The following is a 26789-nucleotide window of genomic DNA, read 5'->3' as shown; positions in this document are numbered from 1 at the left end:
AGCCACCTATTATAAATCAAGTTTGACTTTCACGAGTGATTTTGTAAAGAAAAAGGTTTTTAACTCTCAATGGTGTTGTTTCATTAGATATTTACCAGGTGAATGCAGTGTAGAATTATCAGCGAAATGATCCGTTTTGGAGTGCACTGGATACAAGACTAATTCATTGAAAACCACGAGGAAAAGAAAAGGCCATATTGGCCGGAAAACACGTGCGTGTTCTGATTGATATGTACCCTTTAATAAAGTTCATCAATACCACAAACTTCCTGAAAATTTGTCACTCGACTCATACCGAATGTGCACTTGCCACCATGATATTACGCCATTACTGAAGGGGTTCTAGACGTACGATACATAGATCCCTCGGCCATGCTTCACCTATTGATAAAACTATGGACATCTCTATCATAATCTGTTTTGCAGTGAAAATTTACATACATACCTTAGGAACACTGCTGAGTAGCTTGGGAAAATTTTGTGAAAATTAGGCTAAAACCCCCACTTAAAACAAGGAAGAATTTGTAGCTGTTATTGAAGAGAAATATTGATGGCTAGAGTTAAGTCAGCAGCGATCCTGACAAACAGGTGATATATTAGTGGTTATGTAACACGTGTCAGTTGGCTTGCAACCTAATTTGTCAGCGGTCCACATGGATTGCAAATGAGAAATAATTGATTGGCAGTTGTCAAATGGTCGGTTATGCTAATGTAAGTTATTTAATTTGTAATATGACAAAAGATCACAAGAGTGTAGGCAAAATTGTATTATTTATTCAAGAATGTACAAAATATTTCAGTAATTTATATCATTTACCTTATACAAAAGATGCTGCATGCTTTATACGTTTAAATTCTCTATGTATCAGAGAAACTGAGTGATGTTCGTGAATCAGCCTAATATTAAATACCAGAGGACATAGTTGTTAATCATTCCAAATATACACCAGATTCGCTACCAACACTTTTATCCTGTAGCTTGTTATCAACATAACAACATAACATGAGTACCAGACATGTCCTCCTCGCCCATGTGAGAGCAAGGACTTTGCAGGATGGTGATCGGTGGAGAAATCACAGAATTTAAACTGCTTTGGAAAAAAAATGTACTTATTTGGAAATCAGAATCACAATTAAAGCTTATATTTTATGAATTTATTGGTATTAGGTTTCATAACTGAAATTACTGCAACCTGGCAAATTCATATTTGAACATTGTTCAAGAATTTGTCTCCAAATGACGTTTTTTGTGTGCATTTTGACAGTTGTGTAGTTCCCCACGTCAAACCAAAGCGAAGTCAATGAACAGGTGCATATTCTTTTTGAACACTAAGGAAGCAATACACAGTTTCATAAGGCTGGCAATGGGGGTATAGTTCTTTTTTAATGAATATACATTAATATTGTATCTGCGAGTTCCCTCCCCCATTATTCGGTGGTGTCAAGAATACAGGATATTTCATGTCATATACATAAAGGACAATGGACAATTGTAGTACAGGAACACATATTGTTGGTCCATATGTTTGTCAGTTCTTCTCTTTTCATATTGTCCAAATCCTAATTAACCATATGTTAACCTAAAGTATCAAAGAATAGCTCACGGTAAAGTTCTTGTTACATGATAACTGCCATGGTTGTTTTGGAGAGGGTGAATCCTAAACAAGACAACGTGTCATGGGTCACAGATTTCTCACTGAACTGACGCCAAATACACAAAGCCAATTGCAAGACAATTTTCATGTTCCAAAAAATAAATAATTTTTCAGTACCAATAATTCCTAAATGTTATTCATCCCATTGCTTGGGAACCTCTCAATGAACTAAATCTATCAGGCAGTTTTCAGTTGTATAACACTAACATTATTTTTGGTACAACTAGAATTTGTTCAGTGATTGTAAGGAAAAGAAGAAGTAAAGTAAAGCTGATAGTCAATACTCTCATTGCCACCTCACACGATTTGTTTAGTTTGTTTGCATAAGGAAACGCTTTGAAATCATTCTTCTAATGAAAATAACATAGAAAGCATATAACCAAAAACATATGGTCAGTCTACAAGACTTTGAAAAATAAGATTTCTACAATTATATACGGGACTATGATTAAAGGTGTCAAAGTTCGCTGTGTCTGAATGCTTGAAAACCGTCTGGATGCATCTGCAAAATAAATACACAATTGCTGTCATGAGTAGATGGATGTATACATACATACATATACATACATACACACACATGCATATACACACACACACACACATACATACATACATACATACATACGTTGAATTTGATTAATACAGTATACCTGACAAAAATATTAATTTCAATGCCTCTGTAGGAGCGTCCGAGACATTAGATGTACAGCAAACGTCAATTACCTCAAACAACTATACATGACGCAATGATCGCATTCTTAATATCTCTTAACTCTTTAGTGATTGACTGTCTTTCCTACGCTTTATAAATACTTGAGTCGGATTGCAAATGAACCCGATATGTAACAGAACAAGTTTGGGTCACTTTCCTGTAGATTACAATAATTGAAATCATTGGAGTTAGGTACATATAGTTCTAAACTGGTTTTGTGAGAGGTATTTGTATATTTATTGTATCCGGATGTTTTTGCTCGCAATACTTCTGTTCTGGATCTCTCAGGTCCACATCTCTTTGTTGTTTTCTTTTTAATTTCCCAAAAGGTTTTTCATATAGCTATATAGAAGCAATATTACCTTAACTGCATTTTCTCTATATTGCATTTCTTTCTCCATGCTATTCATTATCTTCACCATTTTTAACGTAATTATTTTGTTCTTTTCTGTTTTTTTTCCCCGCCGTCTTGTTATAATCCAAAGTTTAGTTGCATGAAACCTTTATTGAGAAAACAAGACGTGCCAAGAAAAAATAAAAAGGTAATCTGTGGATTGCTCCCCGACCCATGACTACCTATAATAAAAAGGAAGGGGCAAAAAGGACTGGAAATATGGAAATCATTGCACCAAGAAAAAAAATGTCATATCCTTCTCAGTTTAATATCAAAAACATAATTTAAAATGATTCCTTTAAAAAAGCGGCAATCGGTTTAAGTATAGCCATTGTCTGAAACGGACTATATCATACCTACAGTTCTTATGTCACTTGTTTAGGCTCGAATAAACAGTAACACAAGAAAGAGTGAAAATAACAAGCTTTTAAAAATACAATAATTTATTTCCCTGGAAAAATTCTCTAAAAATGAAAAAAAAAACATATGAACTTACGGTTTTAAGGAATCAAATCCAAAAATGATCCAAAAATAATCCGAAAATAAAACTTTAGTAGTCCTAATAACAAAATGTTCTACTGATTTCAAGTTCGAATCCCGACGAAGAATCCAAGATGAAGACTATGACGTATGCTGCAATCTATAGTGTTGAAGTCTACAGTTCCTTGTAGAAACAAGAATTATCACTCCAGTTTCTGATAGCTGAATAAACTTTTATAAAAAACTGTCCTCGTTCCACAATATTACATGAGCACACGTATTTTCCAGAAAAACAATGGAATTAATCCTTTTGAATCCAAGTAATTTGAAATAACTCCAAACAAGTAATTTGAAATAACTCCAAACAGTACAACATACAGCAGTTTAACAGCCCATCTTCTACTGAGATTAATTCTCCAAAACATGGGTTATATGGGCTTTCTAAAACGTAAACAAGGGTCACGTGATCATCTTCTGGAAGTTTATAGAAGTAAATACTTGTTACAGATCACGTTTACCCAGTGTGACCCTGACGAAAACCAATCAGTTTTACTCTAAGAAATAAAAAAATAAAATAAAAAATGTTTATATCGTAAAGACAAAGTCCCATCATGACCTTGGAAACAACCAATCATTTTAAAATAAAATAGAACTTATTTACGAAGGCTGCTACCAATTCTGAAACAAGATCAGGATTTAGATCAACACCTGGTATTTATAAACAGTCAAGGTCAAACTATTTTCTAAAGAAAGTATCATATCTAGTAAATAAATTTACATTACAATATCATGTAATGAAAAATACTTTTTTAAAAATATAAAACTGACAAACAATTAAATTGAAATAAATATACATTAAATCAGATATAACTATATCAAATATACATAACACAACGAACGAACGGATGTTAGGCAACAGCAGGCGTGTGATATTTTGATTATAGAAATCAATGCTCATGTTACAGTAAATTGCCGTTAACTGTAAGTGTCTTAATACTTTTCTGTGTTTGGGCGGTGTAGATGTGCCGGTCGAGGTACTTACATGATTTACAAACGTCCGAAATTCTTTAACTGTAATTACACCGTCACCTGAAGGAGAAGGAAATCTTGTGACGTCACTCATATTATGCTCATTCGCCCTACTGCATATCGTACTAGAAGACTTATGGCGGCAGTATGTGGAGTTGGACTTTCTGTAAGAGTACGGTTTGCGAAGAACAAAGACCTTGTGTTTTGAGTGACTGTATCCTATGTTTATTTTGATTTTCAGAGTGTTTCTGCAACATTCTGGCCTCACATCTTTTGTCTCATGGCGCATATTTATTTTTGATTGGATGGGTTTAGTTTCAAGGACAATTTTGATTACGTTTCGTCCATTTGGTGTAATGTTTTATGTTGGTGTGTGATTTAGATTTTTAATGTAGCTTTAACACTTTTAGTGATATTGCTATGATGTTTGCAGTGAGGCAGTTTAAAGTGATAGGTTTGATATAATGAAATTCAAAGTTGATATTAGTGTATTGATCATATGCTAAAATGGCGTACAATCGAAAACGAACACGTTGTGCTTTATCTGTATGCACAATGTATTCGATTGGCGGAAGAAAGAAATATGTAAACGTGGCATATTTTGCTAGGTAAGTATTTACATATACTCTTGATTGAGTATCTGAATTACGAGGATGAAGCCGATGGTAGCAGAGATACCGGAAATTACTAATTTGTAAATTTAATATGATAGGTAACACCAATATAACATCTGAACGATGATGGTACCTACGGTATAAACTGTAGTTTGTTCAGTCCTTATGCAATCGTATATATCTTCCGGTGGAATATTTAAATCTCCGTCTACCGTACATTCCTGGGGCCTGGCACTGTGTTTGTATAGAAACACACCAATTATGTCTTTCCTTTGTGCCTTTAACGACTGATCTCGTCAAAAACTTTAACGTGGACAAGTGCGCCCTAGTAGAATAACAGTCGAGATCAGGTTGGATCAAGCTGTGTTTCTTTTCCCATCATCGCATCACTGGTTTCCGTGACTTTCTCTACAGTTTCCTCTGTCTTCACTATAATCTCTTTTTTTAGCTTAAAAGCGGTGCAAACATTTATTCAAAGCCGCTGGGAAGTCTTCACGTGCAGTGTGTCGCAAATGATACATACCTTTGACACGTTTGCACGCTCGCCAATAAGTTCTAGTTGATCGCGCCCAGCTTTACGACGTTACCTGCATCTGCTGTGGCATCTCTGGTGGATTGGAGTTTACCGTTCTATATATTTATCCTGGTTGTTAAATTGATTTGCCTAAGCCGGTTAGATATTTTCCCGCAGAGGCCGGATTACTAGTCAAGTCAAAAGTTAGACTATTATTCGGGTCCCGGGTGCTGTCCACACAAATATTACGAAACTTATCTCACGACTGGTCGGTAGCGCACCAGAATCACTTGTATGTTCGTAAGGCCATGCGCGTCAATGCCACGAAATATCATTATCATGTAACAGTTGTTTCGGATTAATTTAGGCGTATAGCTGTGTTACGTAGATCATGTGTTGTTATATAGTTTTGTTGTGTTACAATGATCACGTTCGTGTTTTTATGTCGACCTCAGGAAATATTTTCGTGGGTTGTCTTGTCTTATCACATCATCATACATCATTGTCACTCGGATCAAGGACTGACGAAAAGAAATCAATGGTGGATGATTTGCTTCTTGGTGGCGAATGAAGCGCTTCCGTAAAATCTCATACATCATAACATGGCTGATAGTCCGCAAACGGTGCAATCACGTACAGGCGATCCAATGTTAACCATCTCATGATCAGATTCAACAACAGCTGAATTTTTTCCGGAACCAGGTGGACAAATGATTAAGGCGCGAACTGAGTTTAGAAAATGTAACCGTGCATGGTTTACCCAGCAATTATCTGCGTACAAAAGTCAATGATAGTAAAAACATCATTGATTTTTCTCTTTCGTTATGCCATGTTGAATGCCACTTACTGTATAACACTATCATGCCTTCATACTGTATGCGACGCCGCATGATAATTCGAACTGCAAATCCAACTCGAGTTCAAACACAATGGTAGAGCCGCAATTACAGGGCCTTGCGCTCGGTGTGGAGTAACGAAATTCACATTTATTAAAAAAAGGTCGACGGTGGTAATATCGCTGACACATTAACGAACCTACGTGGAACACCAGGAAACAAGCATCCTTGCGAAAATCTCTGCCTCCAATACCTAGATACAATTACTGCAGGCATGGTACACTGTGTGATATACAACTTGATTCTAACACTAATCATTAAAACCAGTAGATGGCGTCGATGCTGCAGGTTATCAAAATGATATCAAGTACCAAGCATCATGTTATATCCATACGCCTAAACATTCTCATTTGGATCTCATCCATGACTTGAATGCGATAAATCCTACACTCGGAAAAAGAATCGCCAGACAGATCATCAAAGGAAGTATGAAGGCTAAGATTGATCTTGGTATCCACTAGTTCATTCATTACAGGCAAAACTGTAATATCATAAAAAACGTAGATAAGAGTTTAGTCGTAATATACTACAGTCCGCGCCGGTATTGGAAGGGTCAAGCAGCCATTGAAAAGTTAGCAATCGCGACAAAAGTTACCCACTGGATTGCTTCAACATGGTTGGCCAGAACATGCATGTTGTCCAGTGTATCTACCAGCGCCAAGGAAATTTCCAGTGGATCGTCTGATATGAGAACAACCAACAAAGTTCACTGCTCAGATTTTGTTTTATTTCTTCCACATGATCCCGTAACTGAACGAAGAGACAAGTAGCGTTAACTATCATAGATGTTGCCAAACAAGAGTAGTTAAGTGGGGCACTAGAGCCTCAATGGGAATTAGCATTACAGAGACCCCTGGGTCACTATAGCCTCAATGGAAATTTAACATGGAGAAAAATCGTGGGTCAATATAGCCTCAAGGGGAATTTAACATGGGAAATAGTCTTGGGTCACTATAGCCTCAAGGGGAATTGAACATGGAGAAAAAGTCTTGGGTCACTTTAGCCTCAAGGGGAATTGAACATGGGGGAATAAAGTGTGGGTCTATCTAGGGACAAGGGGAATTGAACATATGGAAATTGAACATGGTGGGTCTGTATAGCGTCAAGGGGAATTGAACATGGTGGGATTGTCTAGGGACAATGATGGTAGAGGGTCAAACACAACAGAGACAGAAACATACATACACTAGTACAAGCGTGAGATTTATATATAAAGCATTACCAAGACCTGAAATCTTGCTGGGGTGTTCAAAAATTTGCATAATTGTAATGATGCTATAAATAGCTATAATCAAGGAAATGCTCAACGACAAAATGGATGTGACTAAAAGTAACGCTAAAATGACGAAATTGTCCCAGAATTTAAAGGAAAATAAACATATCCCCGAAAATTAAGTTACAATGGTTTAGACTAAAATGGATAAAATTAGTAACTACTTACAATATCAACTTCTGTGACGATCGTGAATAAATACCTATGTATCTATAATCAGCCGAAATTCCTATGAAATCCCACTATCTATTTATAGCTCCAACTTGTGGGTTTTTCCTTTGGAAAATCCCACTATCTTTTTATAGCCTCAGCTTGAGTGACGTTCCTGTTTATGAATTCTAGTATATATGTATAGCTACAAAATGTGGAAATCCCCAAGTCGATATTTATAGTCTCAAAATTTCCAGCGTCTGTGACGTCACTGTACTGAACACTAGGGTAAAAATGGCAACAGTGTTGCAAGTGGCTGACCTGAATACGCGCTACTGTAGGTAGGTAGGCAGAGTGTATCTGATAGGGATAAAGTGAGTTTTATAGGGACAAACAGAGACCAATACACACACACACACACACACAACATACGCGCGCAGACACACTCACACTCACACACACACACACACACACAGAGAGAGGGAAGAGGAAAAAACAAACCCCAAATATACTATCAACACAGAAGGGAGATAATGCAAACCCCAAATAAACTATCCACACAAACGTACGCGAACGCATACAAACCCCAAATACACTATCAACACAGAAGGGAGATAATACAAACCCCAAATAAACTATCCACACAAACGTACGCGAACGCATACAAACCCCAAATATACTATCCACACAACGTCGCTAACGCATACAAACTCCAAATATGCTATCCACACTCGGGAGGAAGAAGAAAAAACAACCAAATATACGATCTACACAACGTACGCGAACACACACACACACAAACACACACACACACACACACACACACACACACACACACACACACACACAGGGAAGAGGTAAAAACAAACCCCAAATATACTATCAACACAGAAGGGAGATAATACAAACCCCAAATAAACTATCCACACAAACGTACGCGAACGCATACAAACCCCAAATACACTATCAACACAAAAGGGAGATAATACAAACCCCAAATAAACTATCCACACAAACGTACGCGAACGCATACAAACCCCAAATATACTATCCACACAACGTCGCTAACGCATACAAACTCCAAATATGCTATCCACACTCGGGAGGAAGAAGAAAAAACAACCAAATATACGATCTACACAACGTACGCGAACACACACACACAAACACACACACAGACACACACAGAGGGAAGAGGAAAAATCAAACCCCAAATATACTATCAACACAGAAGGGAGATAATACAAACCCCAAATAAACTATCCACACAAACGTACGCGAACGCATACAAACCCCAAATACACTATCAACACAGAAGGGAGATAATACAAACCCCAAATAAACTATCCACACAAACGTACGCGAACGCATACAAACCCCAAATATACTATCCACACAACGTCGCTAACGCATACAAACCGCAAATATACTATCCACACTCGGGAGGAAGATGAAGAAAAACAATCAAATATACGATCTACACAACGTACGCGAACACACACACACACACACACACACACACACACACACACACACACACACACAAACATCACACGCACACCACAGAGGGAAGAAGAAGAAAACCATTATACACTATCCACACGCAGTGAAGAAATAACCCTTTATATATATACTATCAACAGAGAGTGAAGAAAATAACCCGTTATATTCCATCAACACAGAGTGAAGAAGAAAAAGTTTTTTGAAAGCACCTAAGCCCTCACCTGCAATGACCAACTCTGCCAAACACCTACACCCCACCCACCCCCACTCCCAACACTACAAAACCCATTTAACCCGTTATTTTATGGCATCAGTGTGTGATTTAGGAAACATCAAGACACAAAATGATGGACGAATACACTGACTATTGTTTACGGACTTGCATGCCTAAAGAGCGTGCGTGAAGGAAAACATCCTTCCATTTCAATTCTAACTAAAACATGATCCAGAGGGATAGAGAGAGGTGAAAGAGCACAATTTCATAAAGTGTGAGTAAAAACAAAACACGCCATCCTTATTATACAATGTCAAGACCAAGAGACGCTTACGTTTTCTTTCTGGTCTATTCTCTTTTAGAAGGTAGCATGAAATTTCACATCAGGGCCAACGCATCGGCTCACATTGTCAATTTTTCCATTTCCATGTTTTTACTGGCACAAGTTCTTCATCATCTTCAATTTCTTCTTCTTCTGAATCCCTCTTCTCTGTTTCGTCTTGTTTTTGTTTCTTCTCTTTTCTCGTAGGGCACTCTGAATTCCAGTGTCCTTTCTCCTGACAACGATATTAGGTATCTTGACTTTTGTCTCTCTTTCTTAGACGAAGCAGGTATTCTGGAGACAAATACCCATTTACCTTTGCAGATATAGCAAACTTCATTAGCACTTACACACTTTTGTATGACTCTCATCAAATCAACGACCAAAAGAGTAAGTTTTGTTGCCACTTTCGCATGTGAATTATGCTTTCGTATGACTTTTAGCAAATATTTGACCAGCAGGTCGATCTGTGCTGACTCTTCCATCTTCTTGATCGTTTGAGAGCGGAATGAATACTCTGACACTAAGACACTCTCCTTATATACGTGGACCTGCTGCGTATGAAACCTAGTCAAATGTAATTTTGCAATAAGATGAAACGATTTCATTGAGGAAGTAAAAAGCAATGATGTACCGTATCGCCTCACACAAAACCTGAAGTTTTAGTTCAAATCCGTGTCAGCGATTTCGAAGACGACATAACTGAGCTTTAATCAATGCTCTCCAATAATGCCACAAAACCACGAGTCCTGATTCACGCCAAAAGAAATTTCGTTCGGTCCATAAAAAATAGTATCACATCTGAGAAACGCAAAAACGAACTTCCAGAAAACTGAGAACGACGGCTTACACCTACAACGTAAATGTGTGAGTTCAAGTAGTGCGTAAAACTTAGTCAAATTAGATTTTTATAGTCAAGACGAAACGATCTCTTTTCGAACAAGAAAGCAGACACCAAGCGACAATGGCGATCCGTGTCACACAAGACTTTTCAAAATGTATATTATCAGAGGTTTGTTCTAGCGATCTGCACGGTTAAATTAAATGTTGATGTATTTTGCAATAAGACGGACACAATTTCCATGGGATCGCCCATGGTACGATTGTTCGTGCATTAGTTTAATTTTTAAAAATATTTTTTTATATAAATCGCCTATAGGATAGACCCAGTAAAGCATGGCCATTCTCGTCACTGTCTGAATAGCTACTCAAGTCAATTCGAAAATAAATATAGCCAATGAAATGGCTTACAACGGGTGATGCATTGTTTTGTTCTAGGGCTGTGTGGCATAATAATCCCTATGTTCTTGCGTTGTTACCATTACAGTGCAGACAGACTGAAATGTGAACTTACAAGCCCTCTTTGTGTGTGTTGTACCATTTCCTCTTACCACATCAAAATACTGAGCGTCACAGTATTGGTTCGCGTTTTCAAGCTGACCATTTTTTTATATCTCACTTAAACATTTCGACATAAACACTCACATCGGTAGAGTCAGAACAGACGTGTTACAGTATTGAGGGGCATGTTATCTTTTCTTTTTCAAACTAATAAATTTGGGGTTTGTATGAAGTAAAGAACCGAAAGTACAGTGAAATGAAACTCAAGGATGATGACCCAATCTGTCTGTCTATTGATGCGTGTATTTACTTAAGAAGAAATATGACCTCTAAAACACAAAGAGATACGGCAAGCATGATTAGATTAAACACAACGATGTTTTCCTTCACGCCCGTGTAATTTAGACTTTCAATCGTCTTTGAAGACAAACTTGGTCTCCAGTCTGTCCATCCATTGTCGACTCATCTTCCTACGAAGATGTGCTCAAGATAAGCCAAGTTGAACGAAGCCTATGTGAATTTGCATAGGGTCATGACAAGTCTGATACCGAGACCTGAAGAGATAGACAATATCATAATGTTGAAAGTCACTGAAGACCTGAAAGAGGAGCTCTTCAAGGAGGAATTCAAGAAGGAGAAAGAAGAATGGACGGAGAGGTACAGACTTCATAAACAGCAGAGAGAGCAGCAACAGCAGCAGCAGCATGAACCTGGCAGAGGCTTTGTTAACAGTTTTATCGACACCAAAGAGTTCTTCTTCTCTTTCCGAAGAAGCAGTCCTTATCCTGTGAGAAAGCCTGTCGTCAGAGGAGGCCGCCATCTTATAACCTAAGCGATCGCCATAGCTTCAACTTCCCAAAAAAAAATTTCAGGGCTACCCCATACTCTCGAAAAGAAATCATATTCCATTGCCTATGATACGTTAGTCAGTTAGAAGAAAAAATACAGAAGTGAGTCTATCAGCACATGATTTCTTTATCTTGGTTAGAAAGTGTGACTCTAAGTTGTTCGTTTCCGTCGCTTATCAAAATTTTAAAAATAGTAATGTTCTGTAAAAAGTGAATGAGTGTTTCTTTTAGGTCTGTGCGTTTTGTTTTCTTTTGTTGGTGATAATATGGATAATGTAAGTTCGGGTACAACGAAATTTAAAGAATTAGGTCCAGAACTCGGTGTGGAGGGAAGAAATATACGCAACAGCAGCGGGAGCAAGAAATGCAGACCTAGCCAGTTAGCACTCCACCCACCTCGAGAACACAAATAACAGCTAGTCAACAGCCGACTATACCTAACAAACAACCCGTCCCGGAAAGAGTGGTGGCAAAACAAAGGTCCAATTATGTTACACAAACGGTATGGCAAACTCAAATGTAATTATCGGAGGCACTACGTTCTTTTCTCACTCCGATACTACAGGCAATCTCAGCTGAAAGAACAACTACAACAACAATAACAGCGACAGACACCATAGCAGCGGATTTGAAACTATCTACCTCAACTGAAGAATTAGTATCAGAACCAGAAGAGGAAATTGAGGCGATTGAGGAGGAGGGGGACGCTGACCCTCGTTGAGAAGTACACCGAAATGGGGCAAGATCAAGCATTGTATGACGTCAGCATAGCAGGGCAGTTTATTACAGCCATACAATACGTTGCCTACAAATCTCTAGACACCTTTAAACCAAGACCTTCTCAATGGGGATTAGGGGTCAGAGTTCTTCCCCAATTCTACAGACAAGCCTACACTGGATACCCCCTCAGTCAACTGGTAGAAGCCGCTGCTTACATTACCGCCCATCATGGCTACGCATTTCCTGATATCAAGAATCATGAGACTAGGAGTGCGGGAAAGAACGTGAAAGCAAAAGAGAGACGTGTTACCTTCTAACAGAAAAAACAGACTCTTTTTTAGGGCTCCAAAAGATTGCTTTTTATTAAATAGGGAACCATATTTGGCTTGGTATCCCTCCTTGACTAAACTATTCTCGAAACAAACTTGACCCATTGGAACACCACAACAAACTTAACTTTTTAAACCTAACAGTGACCAAACTGGTATATGTCGCTTAGACGTAATAATTTAAAATAAGATCAGTATGGCTATTTTTATGTACACTAAGTACTAATATTAGACAGATATGTTAGGAAGTAGGAAATTTAACAGACTCGTTAGATTTGAACTAATTGCACAGGTGGTTAACACATTATTGGTACCTTTTATTGTCCATTAGCAAAAACGGGACTTGATTTGAAATAAGTACGGGCTAGCGTTTTGGTGAGTACTTAACATCCATGGCTGTCTTGCTGAGCACCTTTTTCCTCCTTTACCACGCTCGGACAGAAAAATGAGTGTGTGGTGAGACAATTCCCACTCATGTTTAAAGTCTTTCAGTCAGGTTGTTAAGGACTAGTTAGTCCTACACCTAAGTGGCTAAATTTAAAAATAGTCTGTGAGTACATAAAAGCCTGGGGGATGAGGCTCTCTTTCCTTCCCCAGGAGTAATTAAAAATCACGCGGTGCGTTATTAAACCAGTGATACATGCTCCATTAGAGCGAAAATCACTTTAATTCAAGTAAGCAGGCAAGCAAGTTCGGGTACCGTCTCTAGCACTCTTGATGACACCAACTGTCTGGGTTATTTTCTTTCTTGCAAGCCCCTATGTTCCACTTCTGTTTGTGATAATAACTTGTGATACTTCACATTTTCTAAAGTAGAAATCTTTACAAGCCGTACAAAATACAAAACTTATATGACTTTGGCTTTTGACACTTGCACAGACTCTTCACTTTATAAGTGTCACGAGAAAATTGTATATCCAATTTTTACCATTTTCAAAAACACGCACACACTTGCAGCTTGACCAGAAATATGTATATCTTGTTTTGTGGATAAGTCACAGACAAGTCCAAGCATATATAGGTGGTTATGAACGTTAGGAATATCCCCTCCTTTTTTCAGAAATATCAAAGCTTGTATGTGCATTTTCCCTTTTCCACTCTATATTAGTGCTTAGATTTGTTCCAAAAAAAAAAAAAAAAAGAAACGAAATAATTTTGAAGAAAAAGAAACAACTGAATTTTGAATTCAGTTTTCTCTCTGTTTATAATTTTTTTCAAGTTGACGGTGCATGACAGAGTACATTCGCCTACCTTTCCAAAGTGAGAGGCATTTCTTCACATGTCATTGCCTTTGTTAAATTCGGTTTCATTGGTTAGTTATCGTTAATCTTTAATTTTTTTCATGCATTTCTTTTTGATAGAAGATTTAAGGCTTTCTATTGTTGTAACGGTATTTATGTTGTTTGGTCTGTTGATGAAATTATCTATAGCAAAGTGCTTAAGATTTTTCAGTTTTTTTTATTATTTCAAGCCCTACAAAAGGAGACCAAGTTTGTCTTCAAAGACGATTGAAAGTCTAAATTACACGGGCGTGAAGGAAACATCGTTGTGTTTAATCTAATCATGCTTGCCGTATCTCTTTGTGTTTTAGAGGTCATATTTCTTCTTAAGTAAATACACGCATCAATAGACAGACAGATTGGGTCATCATCCTTGAGTTTCATTTCACTGTACTTTCGGTTCTTTACTTCATACAAACCCCAAATTTATTAGTTTGAAAAAGAAAAGATAACATGCCCCTCAATACTGTAACACGTCTGTTCTGACTCTACCGATGTGAGTGTTTATGTCGAAATGTTTAAGTGAGATATAAAAAAATGGTCAGCTTGAAAACGCGAACTAATACTGTGACGCTCAGTATTTTGATGTGGTAAGAGGAAATGGTACAACACACACAAAGAGGGCTTGTAAGTTCACATTTCAGTCTGTCTGCACTGTAATGGTAACAACGCAAGAACATAGGGATTATTATGCCACACAGCCCTAGAACAAAACAATGCATCACCCGTTGTAAGCCATTTCATTGACTATATTTATTTTCTTACCGCGTTCGCTTCGAATTGACTTGAGTAGCTATTCAGACAGTGACGAGAATGGCCATGCTTTACTGAGTCTATCCTATAGGCGATTTATATAAAAAAATATTTTTAAAAATTAAACTAATGCACGAACAATCGTACCATGGGCGATCCCATGGAAATTGTGTCCGTCTTATTGCAAAATACATCAACATTTAATTTAACCGTGCAGATCGCTAGAACAAACCTCTGATAATATACATTTTGAAAAGTCTTGTGTGACACGGATCGCCATTGTCGCTTGGTGTCTGCTTTCTTGTTCGAAAAGAGATCGTTTCGTCTTGACTATAAAAATCTAATTTGACTAAGTTTTACGCACTACTTGAACTCACACATTTACGTTGGAGGTGTAAGCCGTCGTTCTCAGTTTTCTGGAAGTTCGTTTTTGCGTTTCTCAGATGTGATACTATTTTTTATGGACCGAACGAAATTTCTTTTGGCGTGAATCAGGACTCGTGGTTTTGTGGCATTATTGGAGAGCATTGATTAAAGCTCAGTTATGTCGTCTTCGAAATTGCTGACACGGATTTGAACTAAAACTTCAGGTTTTGTGTGAGGCGATACGGTACATCATTGCTTTTTACTTCCTCAATGAAATCGTTTCATCTTATTGCAAAATTACATTTGACTAGGTTTCATACGCAGCAGGTCCCTGTATATAAGGAGAGTGTCTTAGCGTCAGAGTATTCATTCCGCTCTCAAACGATCAAGAAGATGGAAGAGTCAGCACAGATCGACCTGCTGGTCAAATATTTGCTAAAAGTCATACGAAAGCATAATTCACATGCGAAAGTGGCAACAAAACTTACTCTTTTGGTCGTTGATTTGATGAGAGTCATACAAAAGTGTGTAAGTGCTAATGAAGTTTGCTATATCTGCAAAGGTAAATGGGTATTTGTCTCCAGAATACCTGCTTCGTCTAAGAAAGAGAGACAAAAGTCAAGATACCTAATATCGTTGTCAGGAGAAAGGACACTGGAATTCAGAGTGCCCTACGAGAAAAGAGAAGAAACAAAAACAAGACGAAACAGAGAAGAGGGATTCAGAAGAAGAAGAAATTGAAGATGATGAAGAACTTGTGCCAGTAAAAACATGGAAATGGAAAAATTGACAATGTGAGCCGATGCGTTGGCCCTGCTGTGAAATTTCATACTACCTTCTAAAAGAGAATAGACCAGAAAGAAAACGTAAGTGTCTCTTGGTCTTGACATTGTATAATAAGGATGGCGTGTTTTGTTTTTACTCACACTTTATGAAATTGTGCTCTTTCACCTCTCTCTATCCCTCTGGATCATGTTTTAGTTAGAATTGAAATGGAAGGATGTTTTCCTTCACGCACGCTCTTTAGGCATGCAAGTCCGTAAACAATAGTCAGTGTATTCGTCCATCATTTTGTGTCTTGATGTTTCCTAAATCACACACTGATGCCATAAAATAACGGGTTAAATGGGTTTTGTAGTGTTGGGAGTGGGGGTGGGTGGGGTGTAGGTGTTTGGCAGAGTTGGTCATTGCAGGTGAGGGCTTAGGTGCTTTCAAAAAACCTTTTCTTCTTCACTCTGTGTTGATGGAATATAATGGGTTATTTTCTTCACTCTCTGTTGATAGTATATATATAAAGGGTTATTTCTTCACTGCGTGTGGATAGTGTATAATGGTTTTCTTCTTCTTCCCTCTGTGGTGTGCGTGTGTGTGTGTGTGTGTGTGTGTGTGTTCGCGTACGTTGCGTAGATCGCATATTTGATTGTTTGTCTTCTTCTTCCTCCCGAGTGTGGATAGTATATTTGCGGTTTGTATGCGTTAGCGACGTTGTGTGGATAGTATATTTGGGGTTTGTATGCGTTCGCGTACGTTTGTGTGGATAGTTTATTTGGGGTTTGTATTATCTCCCTTCTGTGTTGATAGTGTATTTGGGGTTTGTATGCGTTCGCGTACGTTTGTGTGGATAGTTTATTTGGGGTTTGTATTATCTCCCTTCTGTGTTGATAGTATATTTGGGGTTTGTTTTTTCCTCTTCCCTCTGTGTGTGTGTGTGTGTGTGTGTGTGTGTGTGTGTGTGTGTTCGTGTACGTTGTGTAGATCGTATATTTGGTTGTTTTTTCTTCTTCCTCCCGAGTGTGGATAGCATATTTGGAGTTTGTATGCGTTAGCGACGTTGTGTGGATAGTATATTTTGGGTTTGTATGCGTTAGCGTACGTTTGTGTGGATAGTTTATTTGGGGTTTGTATTATCTCCTTCTGTGTTGATGGTATATTTGGGGTTTGTATGCGTTAGCGACGTTGTGTGGATAGTATATTTGGGGTTTGTATGCGTTCGCGTACGTTTGTGTGGATAGTTTATTTGGGGTTTGCATTATCTCCCTTCTGTGTTGATAGTATATTTGGGGTTTGTTTTTTCCTCTTCCCTCTGTGTGTGTGTGTGTGTGTGTGTGTGTGTGTGTGTGAGTGTGAGTGTGTCTGCGCGCGTATGTTGTGTGTGTGTGTGTGTGTGTATTGGTCTCTGTTTGTCCCTGTAAAACTCACTTTATCCCTATCAGATACACTCTACCTACCTACCTACAGTAGCGCGTATTCAGGTCAGCCACTTGCAACACTGTTGCCATTTATCCCCTAGTGTTCAGTACAGTGACGTCACAGACGCTGGAAATTTTGAGACTATAAATATCGACTTGGGGATTTCCACATTTTGTAGCTATACATATATACTAGAATTCATAAACAGGAACGTCACTCAAGCTAAGGCTATAAAAAGATAGTGGGATTTTCCAAAGGAAAAACCCACAAGTTGGAGCTATAAATAGATAGTGGGATTTCATAGGAATTTCGGCTGATTATAGATACATAGGTATTTATTCACGATCGTCACAGAAGTTGATATTGTAAGTAGTTACTAATTTTATCCATTTTAGTCTAAACCTTTGTAACTTAATTTTCGGGGATATGTTTATTTTCCTTTAAATTCTGGGACAATTTCGTCATTTTAGCGTTACTTTTAGTCACATTCATTTTGTCGTTGAGCATTTCCTTGATTATAGCTATTTATAGCATCATTACAATTATGCAAATTTTTGAACACCCCAGCAAGATTTCAGGTCTTGGTAATGCTTTATATATAAATCTCACGCTTGTACTAGTGTATGTATGTTTCTGTCTCTGTTGTGTTTGACCCTCTACCATCATTGTCCCTAGACAATCCCACCATGTTCAATTCCCCTTGACGCTATACAGACCCAACATGTTCAATTTCCATATGTTCAATTCCCCTTGTCCCTAGATAGACCCACACTTTATTCCCCCATGTTCAATTCCCCTTGAGGCTAAAGTGACCCAAGACTTTTTCTCCATGTTCAATTCCCCTTGAGGCTATAGTGACCCAAGACTATTTCCCATGTTAAATTCCCCTTGAGGCTATATTGACCCACGATTTTTCTCCATGTTAAATTTCCATTGAGGCTATAGTGACCCAGGGGTCTCTGTAATGCTAATTCCCATTGAGGCTCTAGTGCCCCACTTAACTACTAACAAGGGAGCTAATCAGTTTCGTCTACAGATTAAGCGAGTGTTGCAAATGTATTCAAACGTGTGCGTGCGTATATAAATAAATAGATAAATAAATAAATAAATAAATATAATTAGAAATTAAGAATGTTCAAGAAGCAAGTTGATTACGAAATTGATGGAAACCGACAATCGTACTGGTTCTGTTATTTAGTCTTTGCAGTTTATATAAATGTTTACTTTCACAATTTATCATTAAATATTTTAACATCAGCCTTAGTGGAGCAAATTTATTTATACTATTTCAATTATTCATTGTAATTATAAAGTGTGCGTGCGTATATAAATAAATAAATAAATAAATACATATAATTAGAAAGTAAGAATGTTCTAGAAGCAAGTTGATTACGAAATTGATGGAAACCGACAATCGTCCTATTTCTGTTATTTAGTCTTGGTAGTTTATATAAATGTTTACTTTCACAATTTATCATTAAATATTTTAACATCAGCCTTAGTGGAACAAATTTATTTATAATATTTCAATTATTCATTGTAATTATTAAGTGCTTATTAAAACTTCTCGGACTAAATCTCTATCATGGGATTATGGTGAATTTATTCAAGAACATTTTGGATTATATAATTGTCATACATCAAGACTGTTAGAACATAAACACTTTCTAGGCTATTTGTATATCAGCACATTAAAGTTTGGAATTCATTTGGAATACCGCTGGAATTTGGAATATCTATACTTTTGGACGCGTGATAGAACTGTAAGGACTATTCGGGATTTAATTCACAAGATAGTCTTACTATATATATATATATATATATATATATATATATATATATATATATATATATATATATATATATATATATATATATATATATATATAATGTTTTCAGTTGAAGGTATATGGGCGTATTTATTATCTCATGTCCATAATAACTAGTAAACATACATTTTCACCAGCCTTCATTAGCTGAGGATTACCACAAAATAGTTTTTGTGTTTGAATATATTTTTCTCCATTCAGTATTTGACCAAATTACTAGACACTGGTACAAAGTCGTAAATGATCGACGCTTGCACAATGACATACGATGCCGTAAAATGTCTTGTACTGTTTATATATTGTTTATATATTGACTATATAGGTTCGCTGTCTTTGCATGTGAATTTCTTTTCACAAAACTAATGACACTGCATCTATCAATTATAATCTTCGTATTTATTAGAATGCTGAATGAATCTCTTGAAGTAATATATCCTTGATGTTCTGCGCTGCTGATACCATATTTTCAGTGATTTCATATTTATCCTGCACAATTTCACACAATGACATTTCAATATTTTTCTCATAAACTTGATCACGTCTACATTGTTATTGTTCCAAAATAATTCCGAGGTCGATAAATTTACCCAGACGAACCGGATACGTATTTGAAAACAGTTATACATTTTTCTTGCGCTTCTTGGACAAGTCTTTTCGATGCATTCATGTGAAATAGCAATTTCATCTTTTATTTAATGTTAGACACACTCCATTGTTTGGGTAATTTGATTCGAGCATTGTATATACTCATGAAGGTCTTCAAAATGCTATCCGCATCAATGTGTAAACTTTTTGACATTTGTATACCATACGCCGCGAAAATACCCTTATATAATAAAATACATGATTTGTATATTGTATAGAAATATATTGACAATCAGTATAGAATATTCTTACACATGAGAAACATTCTCTGGGAAATATATCATGCTAGCTGCATATTCTCACACAGAGAAAACAATCTCAGCGTACTATATCTTTTGCAGTATAATTGCGATCAATAATCAATGCGGTAGTCAGCCATAGTAGTGCATTGATCTAACTGCGGCATCTCTGCAGTATCTTCACTTGTGCGCCAATTCGAGAAGGATCACCACGGGTTTGTTTGCACATGCTTAAATCATACACTGTGACGAGCAGGGTTAAAGTAGTACAATCAGTGTGTATGGAAGGCGTTGACCTTTGTGCGTAATCCTGACCAAAAACTCCCATTGTGATACCACTAAGCGAACTACGCGGCTGCTGTGAATCGCACCACGCGAAGATTTGATTATGTCACGCATACCCTTTGTAATGTGCGCGTTTAAGTTGGCAATTTCTCACCTGAATCTTCAGTGTTATATAAATCACAAGAGCAAAATAAATCATCTCGAGGTGGCTGTTATCCGTCTTTTACAATTTAGCGAGACTGTCTCGTTAAAGAATTCAGTAGATGTCAGCATCTTCTGGTGAAAGGATGAATTATATCCAACCATGCAAAAATATAATAATGATTATAAAAATAAATCAAGTATTGTTTTGTTGAAATGACAGTTTGTTCTACTCTACTTACGGTTTGTATCTATTGCATATCTGTGCATATCAGCATCAGTACTGTTCAGACAGCCGTCCTGGTCGATGTCAAGACGGCTGAAAAACAAATTGATCGTGTCCACGTCGTAATGGTACGAGTCTACCCACTGTTTCTCGAATTCCTTGCGTGACAGGCAGCCGTCACCTAAATAACATAATGTGTAATTTATCCTCATGATTTTCAAAGACTTATTATTTAAACTGGTACAGAACTCAGGCCGAAATGTAAACATTTGTAATAAAGTCAAAGAAATGGATTACAGCAGACTGAAAGATCTGTATTGTTTATATGACGGTTTGATTACTATTATTGTTGATACTTAGCCCATAAGGTAATATCATTATAAAATATCATGCCCAGTATATCGCATGTAATGTACGCTTTCATGCTACACTGTTCTGAAAAAATTTGATGGAAAGTCTCATGGTAAGTCCTGATTAATAATTTCCGATATACAGAAGTACATGTTACCGAGGGAATGCATCACAAAATGACTCTCTGCATAACCCTGATAACCTCATCCAAACGACACAACACCTCATATCACGATCTTTGTAGATTTATCCTGTAACTCGTGTCAAGTAATTATTATAAACATGCACTGTATGCTATTATCTTTGATATAAATTTATTTATTTTTACTAGGACGACTTTGATACTACCACTATTACTACTATCGCTACTACTACTAATAATAATGACAATGATTATTATTATTCTTATAACAAAAATATAGGACAATACTCTTCTTTCGTTATGAGTAGTTATCCATTATTTGGTATTTTCAAACACCTGCATCACGCTTTTGTTTCATTAACTTGCATATTTTACAAAGTTTCCCTGTATGAGAAAACCAGGTGAAATAAACATATATCCAAAACAAGCGCCCTTAGTGACACTAGATGACGTTACATGCTTATAACTTTATCTACGTCTTCAATATTTCTTGCTATCTTTTAATATTAAATGACAACTTTTACTGGTGTATAAGTACCAAGTTATATTTATACAAAGATTTTTCCTTTTTAATTATTATTTGTATATTCTTTGTAATGATGTGAAATCCTTTGAAAAATGTGCCATCTTTGTTTAGCTACTTCCAGAATCTGCAAAAATTTTTTGCATAAGACTAAGTAACTGGGAGATGCGGTAACTCGAGTGCGATCGGATACCACTGGAAGAGTAAACACAACTGCGAGAAGGCAAGGTTACTGTGATTATTGTGTTTTTCCGCTATTTACGTTTACCTGTCACAATTTGGTCGATGCAAATCAACTACACATGCAATGGGGATTTTATACACGTATTTTCCAGAAATATCATGAGGGAGAACGGAAAAATGAACGATTGAAGTTGGTCTTCACGTTTTTGTACAACAAATTTCAGATGCCAAACTTTACGTTCTTATTGGTCTACTCTCAGTAACACTCAAAGTTGGAAAAACAATTGTTTGCAGACAAATTTTCCAAAATTGCAGTTTAATTAATCAGTACAGAAAAGGTCCAAATAATGGATCGAAATCTTCGTGTAATTACCTTTATTTTCAACTGGGAACGCCGATGGCTGAGGCACTTTTACAGTGAGGTGGTTTGTTATTGCCCACCTGGCTGAAGTTATTGCACTTATCATGTAGTTCGGCAGTCTTTTTTTTTGTTGGTATGCATGTTTCACAGTCGTTTCTAAATGTATCGGGAGTCTTTAGATCTTGTGAATATTATAAGTTTTAGAGATGGAAAAAATACGATGGTAACTAGGTAAGCAGAAAACACCGTTTCAGAGAACATCACAATGCAGCTCAATCACTGATGTTTCAATGCACCATTAATAGATGTCGCTCTAGTTCATGACTGAACCCATGTGAGATCTTTATGACATAAACCCAGATACTTTTTACAATCTGATTAAAATCGTTCAAAGTGAAGCTCTGAATGTCTAAGGCAGGGGAAACCGACCGGAAGGGCTTAAAATACAGTTACCATATGTTACAAGTAAGCCACGATTGTTCAAGCATTTGAGGCTTTCTTATCTTTCCATGTCAAACAATGTGTGGAAGTCACATTTTAAACCAAACTGCCAGATCCAGGTAAGGAAAACATTTTCTGGACAGCAGCTACGTTTTGGACTGATCTGTGGTGAAGCTTGCCCATTCTGTGTGGTATGTGTGTCTGACTACAATGCGCATAGACTTGTGTTTTAAGCTCAGCAACAACTAAACTTAATCCCTTTTTGAATACAAATACAAAATTGGATTTTGAGAGGTGGTAAAAGTCGTAATACTTTGATAATCCTCCGAAATCATCTGAGAAATACACCGAGTCTTCTTCTTGTACTTTTTTGTTACATTTTTGCAGACAGAGAAAAGATGGCAAGTTTATGGTGTAGGCTCTACATTCACTGTGTAAATGATTAGCAATTGTGACAGAAGAAATAAACAGAACTAAATCCAATGAACACACAAACCTCGCTTTGTAACCTTCCTGTTTATCTTTCTCTGGTTCACAAACACACGCGGGTTCCCAATCGAGGTTTGTCCGGCAGGGCCGGATCGAGGAGTTCGGGCGCAGACAGCGCCTCCACCCCACTCATAAAATTAGTGCGAATCAGCCTGAATATTTCACAGAGTAAGTTTATTTTACATTTAGTTAACAGTTAGATGATCAAAACTATGTCATTGCAACGATTGCAATGCAGAAACTTTAGTGTGCCAAACCCCTTGACATCCACTGTGGATTCTGTCCCACAAGACTCCGCGCTTACTTGCTTTCGCTCCACATAAACCATATTTCCGAATCCGCCCCTGTCAAGAGTGTAATTTATTATAAGCATACTGGAAATCCCACTCTGTTTCGAGTGTAATCGTATGCAGAGGGCAAATTTCACCCTGTCCGAAGTGCAATTTATCATATGCATATGGGAAATCCCAATCTGTTCGGAGAGTAATCTAACATGCGCATATGGTAAATCCCAGCATGTCCGGAGTGTAATATCTCATATGCATAGGGAAAATTTCACCCTGTCCGGAGTGTAATCTATCATATGCATATTGGAAATCCCACCCTCTGCGACAACATTTTTTTTTTTAGCGGGAAGTTTGCAAAATCTCTTTCAAGCAAACAAATTCAGACATTAAGACGAAATTTCTCTATCCATCACGGATGCATACGGTCGTTTATAATACTCTCTCTTGGTAGCATTAACTTAAGAGGATTAGACGAGTTAATTGTGAAGAACAAACGAGAACTATTTTCATGATACATTATCTGAATAAATATGTGCAGTGATTATTATGGTAATCGGACTGAAGATTTCAAAACAAGAGAAAATGAGATCACTTCATGAAAATATTAAATGTAAATGGAGGCGAATTATTATATTTACCGTTAGAATCCCATTTGGTTTTAAGGTCTTTACTTATATCGGCATCGTTCACGACGTCATCTCGGTTTTTATTAAGATCTGTCATAAGTTTGTCCAGAACTTGGTCTAGGGTCAGACCTTTCTCATTCTTCCTAAAAAGGATATACAAATTTGCCACGGACTTGTTTCTTCTATTGACAGAAATTAATTGTTACAACACCAATTTCACTTCAGGTTTCAACATTTATTCTCTCTTTTTTTTTACCTAATCATGCATATAATACTATTGATCTTATTTGTCAGAGACGGAGATTGTCAATAATAAAGGGTAAACATATACGATTCAAGTTTTAAATCTTTAGATAAACGAGTCATTGTTATTCTTGATAAAAGAACTGAAAAATTACAAAGATCTACGGAAATCCCGAAATTGTTTTCAGAAATTAACTTTACCTCCACGAATAAAATTCTAGATACGAGAAATTCAAGATGTTTCTTTAGAACCAAAGCAATGCTCTCTGCAAATTTCACTATCACATACAGAAATAACCGACATAACCCAAACTATCAATTTAGGTTACATTTTAAGAATTTCTAAAATGGAACCAGGACAAGTGTTTCGATACAGTCTTAAAAAAGAAAGCACATAATAGGAAATAAATTGTTAAATGTTGACAGAGTTATACATAATATTTAATGAAATACAATGGTCCAGTAGCCTAAAAGCGCTCGCCTTTACCGGTATTATTTAATGAAATACAATGGTCTAGTGGTCTAGAGCGCTCGCCTTTACCGGTATTATTTAATGAAATACAGTGGTCCAGTAGCCTAAAGCGCTCGCCTTTACCGGTATTATTTAATGAAATACAATGGTCCAGTGGTCTAAAGCGCTCGCCTTTACCGATTACTGCCATCTCACCACTTTCATCATGGGTCGGAGTCTCGGGATCGGTCAATGTGGGTACGTGAGAAAGCTTGATAGCAGCTTCTTGATAGTTCTTATAGGGTTTTCCCCCGGTTCTTTCTCCACCAGAACTACTGGCCGCCATGTATTGCCCATCTTGTGCCGAAAAATGGCGTTAAACCCCAAACAGCAAAAACAAACATGTCACAGATGTATTTTTTTTTAGTTTTGAACCAAACATATGAACATACGTACATCTCACTCGCTGAGAAAAGAAATCATTTCTACCGAATTTTTTCGATGACGTCAGTTTCTTGTTTTCTGGTGTCTGGTGGCTTAAAGTGAACTTCAAGAAATTGCTAATTAATAGGCTATTATTCTAGACATGCGCTGAACTAAGCAAACTGAAAATGGGTCTTATCATGCGTTTTCAAACAATTGACTAAAGCTCGATTCATCAATGTGGAGTCCGAATATAAACTGAGGTTCTAATCAATATATGGACTGTGTCCTAATTTGACCCATAAACAAAATTAGCCTCTAATTAAGGGCAACGAAAGATGTAAGACGCAAAATGTGTTTGAATTAAAAAGTGTACTGATATGCCTGGATTATGACCTGTACCAAGTTGACATCATTTGTAATCTCTCGCATGCATTGGATTCTCCCTTGTATTATTCATACAGATAAGGTATTATCTTTCGACCTGTTGTGCAAATTCAATCTTATCCTTAAAAAATTAAATTTTCCCTAACTCCCTTCCGTAATTATTTGAGGTCTTACCCCTGTATCAGAACCAGACTTGCAACAAGGAGAAGAATGGAAGTCTTTCGCATTTTCATCTCCGTGTTCCGTATAGAAAGATTAAGCTGTCAGTACCGACTGCCACCGCTATGAAATTTCTCGTAACCCTCTTATCTCGTCTGGGTCTCGTTATCGGTAATATGGAGATGGGAAAGAGAACGTGAATGAGTTCTTACAGATATAATACGTGGCTAAGGACTTAGGAAAAATGTGACAGATATTTATTGGCAAAATATGTGTGTCGGTCATAATTTAGTGTAAATCTGATGGTTAAACGGTTCTTTATTTTCCATGTGTGTTGCGGAAAGAACATAATTCAGCACTATTCTGCACTATTTTGTTCAGGATAGGACGCTGTGTATCCACCCTTTGCGAAGAAATACATATTTTATACAGTCAAGCATTCAAAACGTTGTCGTTTATCTATTACGGTTCTCCTTGTTCAATGTTGTGTACTTGTCATAGTTTTATGGAAATACTAACACATCCTTAAAAATTCCCTATGTATGTATGCATGCATGTATGTATGTATGTATGTATGTGTGTGTTTGTGTTTGTGTGTGCGTTCGTGCGTGCGTGCGTGCATGTATGTCACATGCATCTATCTGCCTGTTTGCTTGTCTTCTATAGGTAATTAAATTGAATAAGCTTGGCTAAACAATTTTCGGAATTATAGATGTATTATCGCTGTACATTAACATTTCTGGACCACTTATACATTTAAAACAATCCTCATGTA

General features: G+C 37.0%; 1 protein-coding gene across 1 annotated transcript; it reads right to left on the bottom strand.

The window, feature by feature from the left end:
* Positions 1-754: 754 nt before the first annotated feature.
* Positions 755-26449, bottom strand: LOC149775358 (uncharacterized). The gene is made up of 5 exons (XM_089943106.1): positions 26030-26449; positions 24364-24494; positions 20965-21129; positions 4284-4330; positions 755-2157 (listed from the first exon to the last, which is right to left on the bottom strand). The coding sequence occupies exons 1-5, from the start codon at positions 26086-26088 to the stop codon at positions 2113-2115; spliced, it is 447 nt and encodes a 148-aa protein (XP_089799232.1). The 5' UTR covers positions 26089-26449; the 3' UTR covers positions 755-2112.
* Between the last annotated feature and the right edge of the window lie 340 nt (positions 26450-26789).

The sequence above is a fragment of the Sinohyriopsis cumingii genome, chromosome 19 (assembly GCF_028554795.1).
Source record: "Sinohyriopsis cumingii isolate HCF-2022 chromosome 19, ASM2855479v2, whole genome shotgun sequence".
Lineage (NCBI taxonomy): Eukaryota > Metazoa > Mollusca > Bivalvia > Unionida > Unionidae > Sinohyriopsis > Sinohyriopsis cumingii.
Note: the sequence above shows the minus strand (reverse complement) of the source record. Positions and strands in the feature narration are given on the sequence as shown.

Bases quoted from the DNA above. Each gene is read 5' to 3' on its own strand.
- LOC149775358 (XM_089943106.1), bottom strand. From the start codon at position 26,088: ATGAAAATGCGAAAGACTTCCATTCTTCTCCTTGTTGCAAGTCTGGTT. The intron at 4,331-20,964 runs GTAAGTAGAGTA...CTTCTCCTTCAG, and splicing joins ATATGCAATAGATACAAACC to GTGACGGTGTAATTACAGTT. The intron at 2,158-4,283 runs GTAAGTACCTCG...TTTATTTTGCAG, and splicing joins TTCGGACGTTTGTAAATCAT to ATGCATCCAGACGGTTTTCA.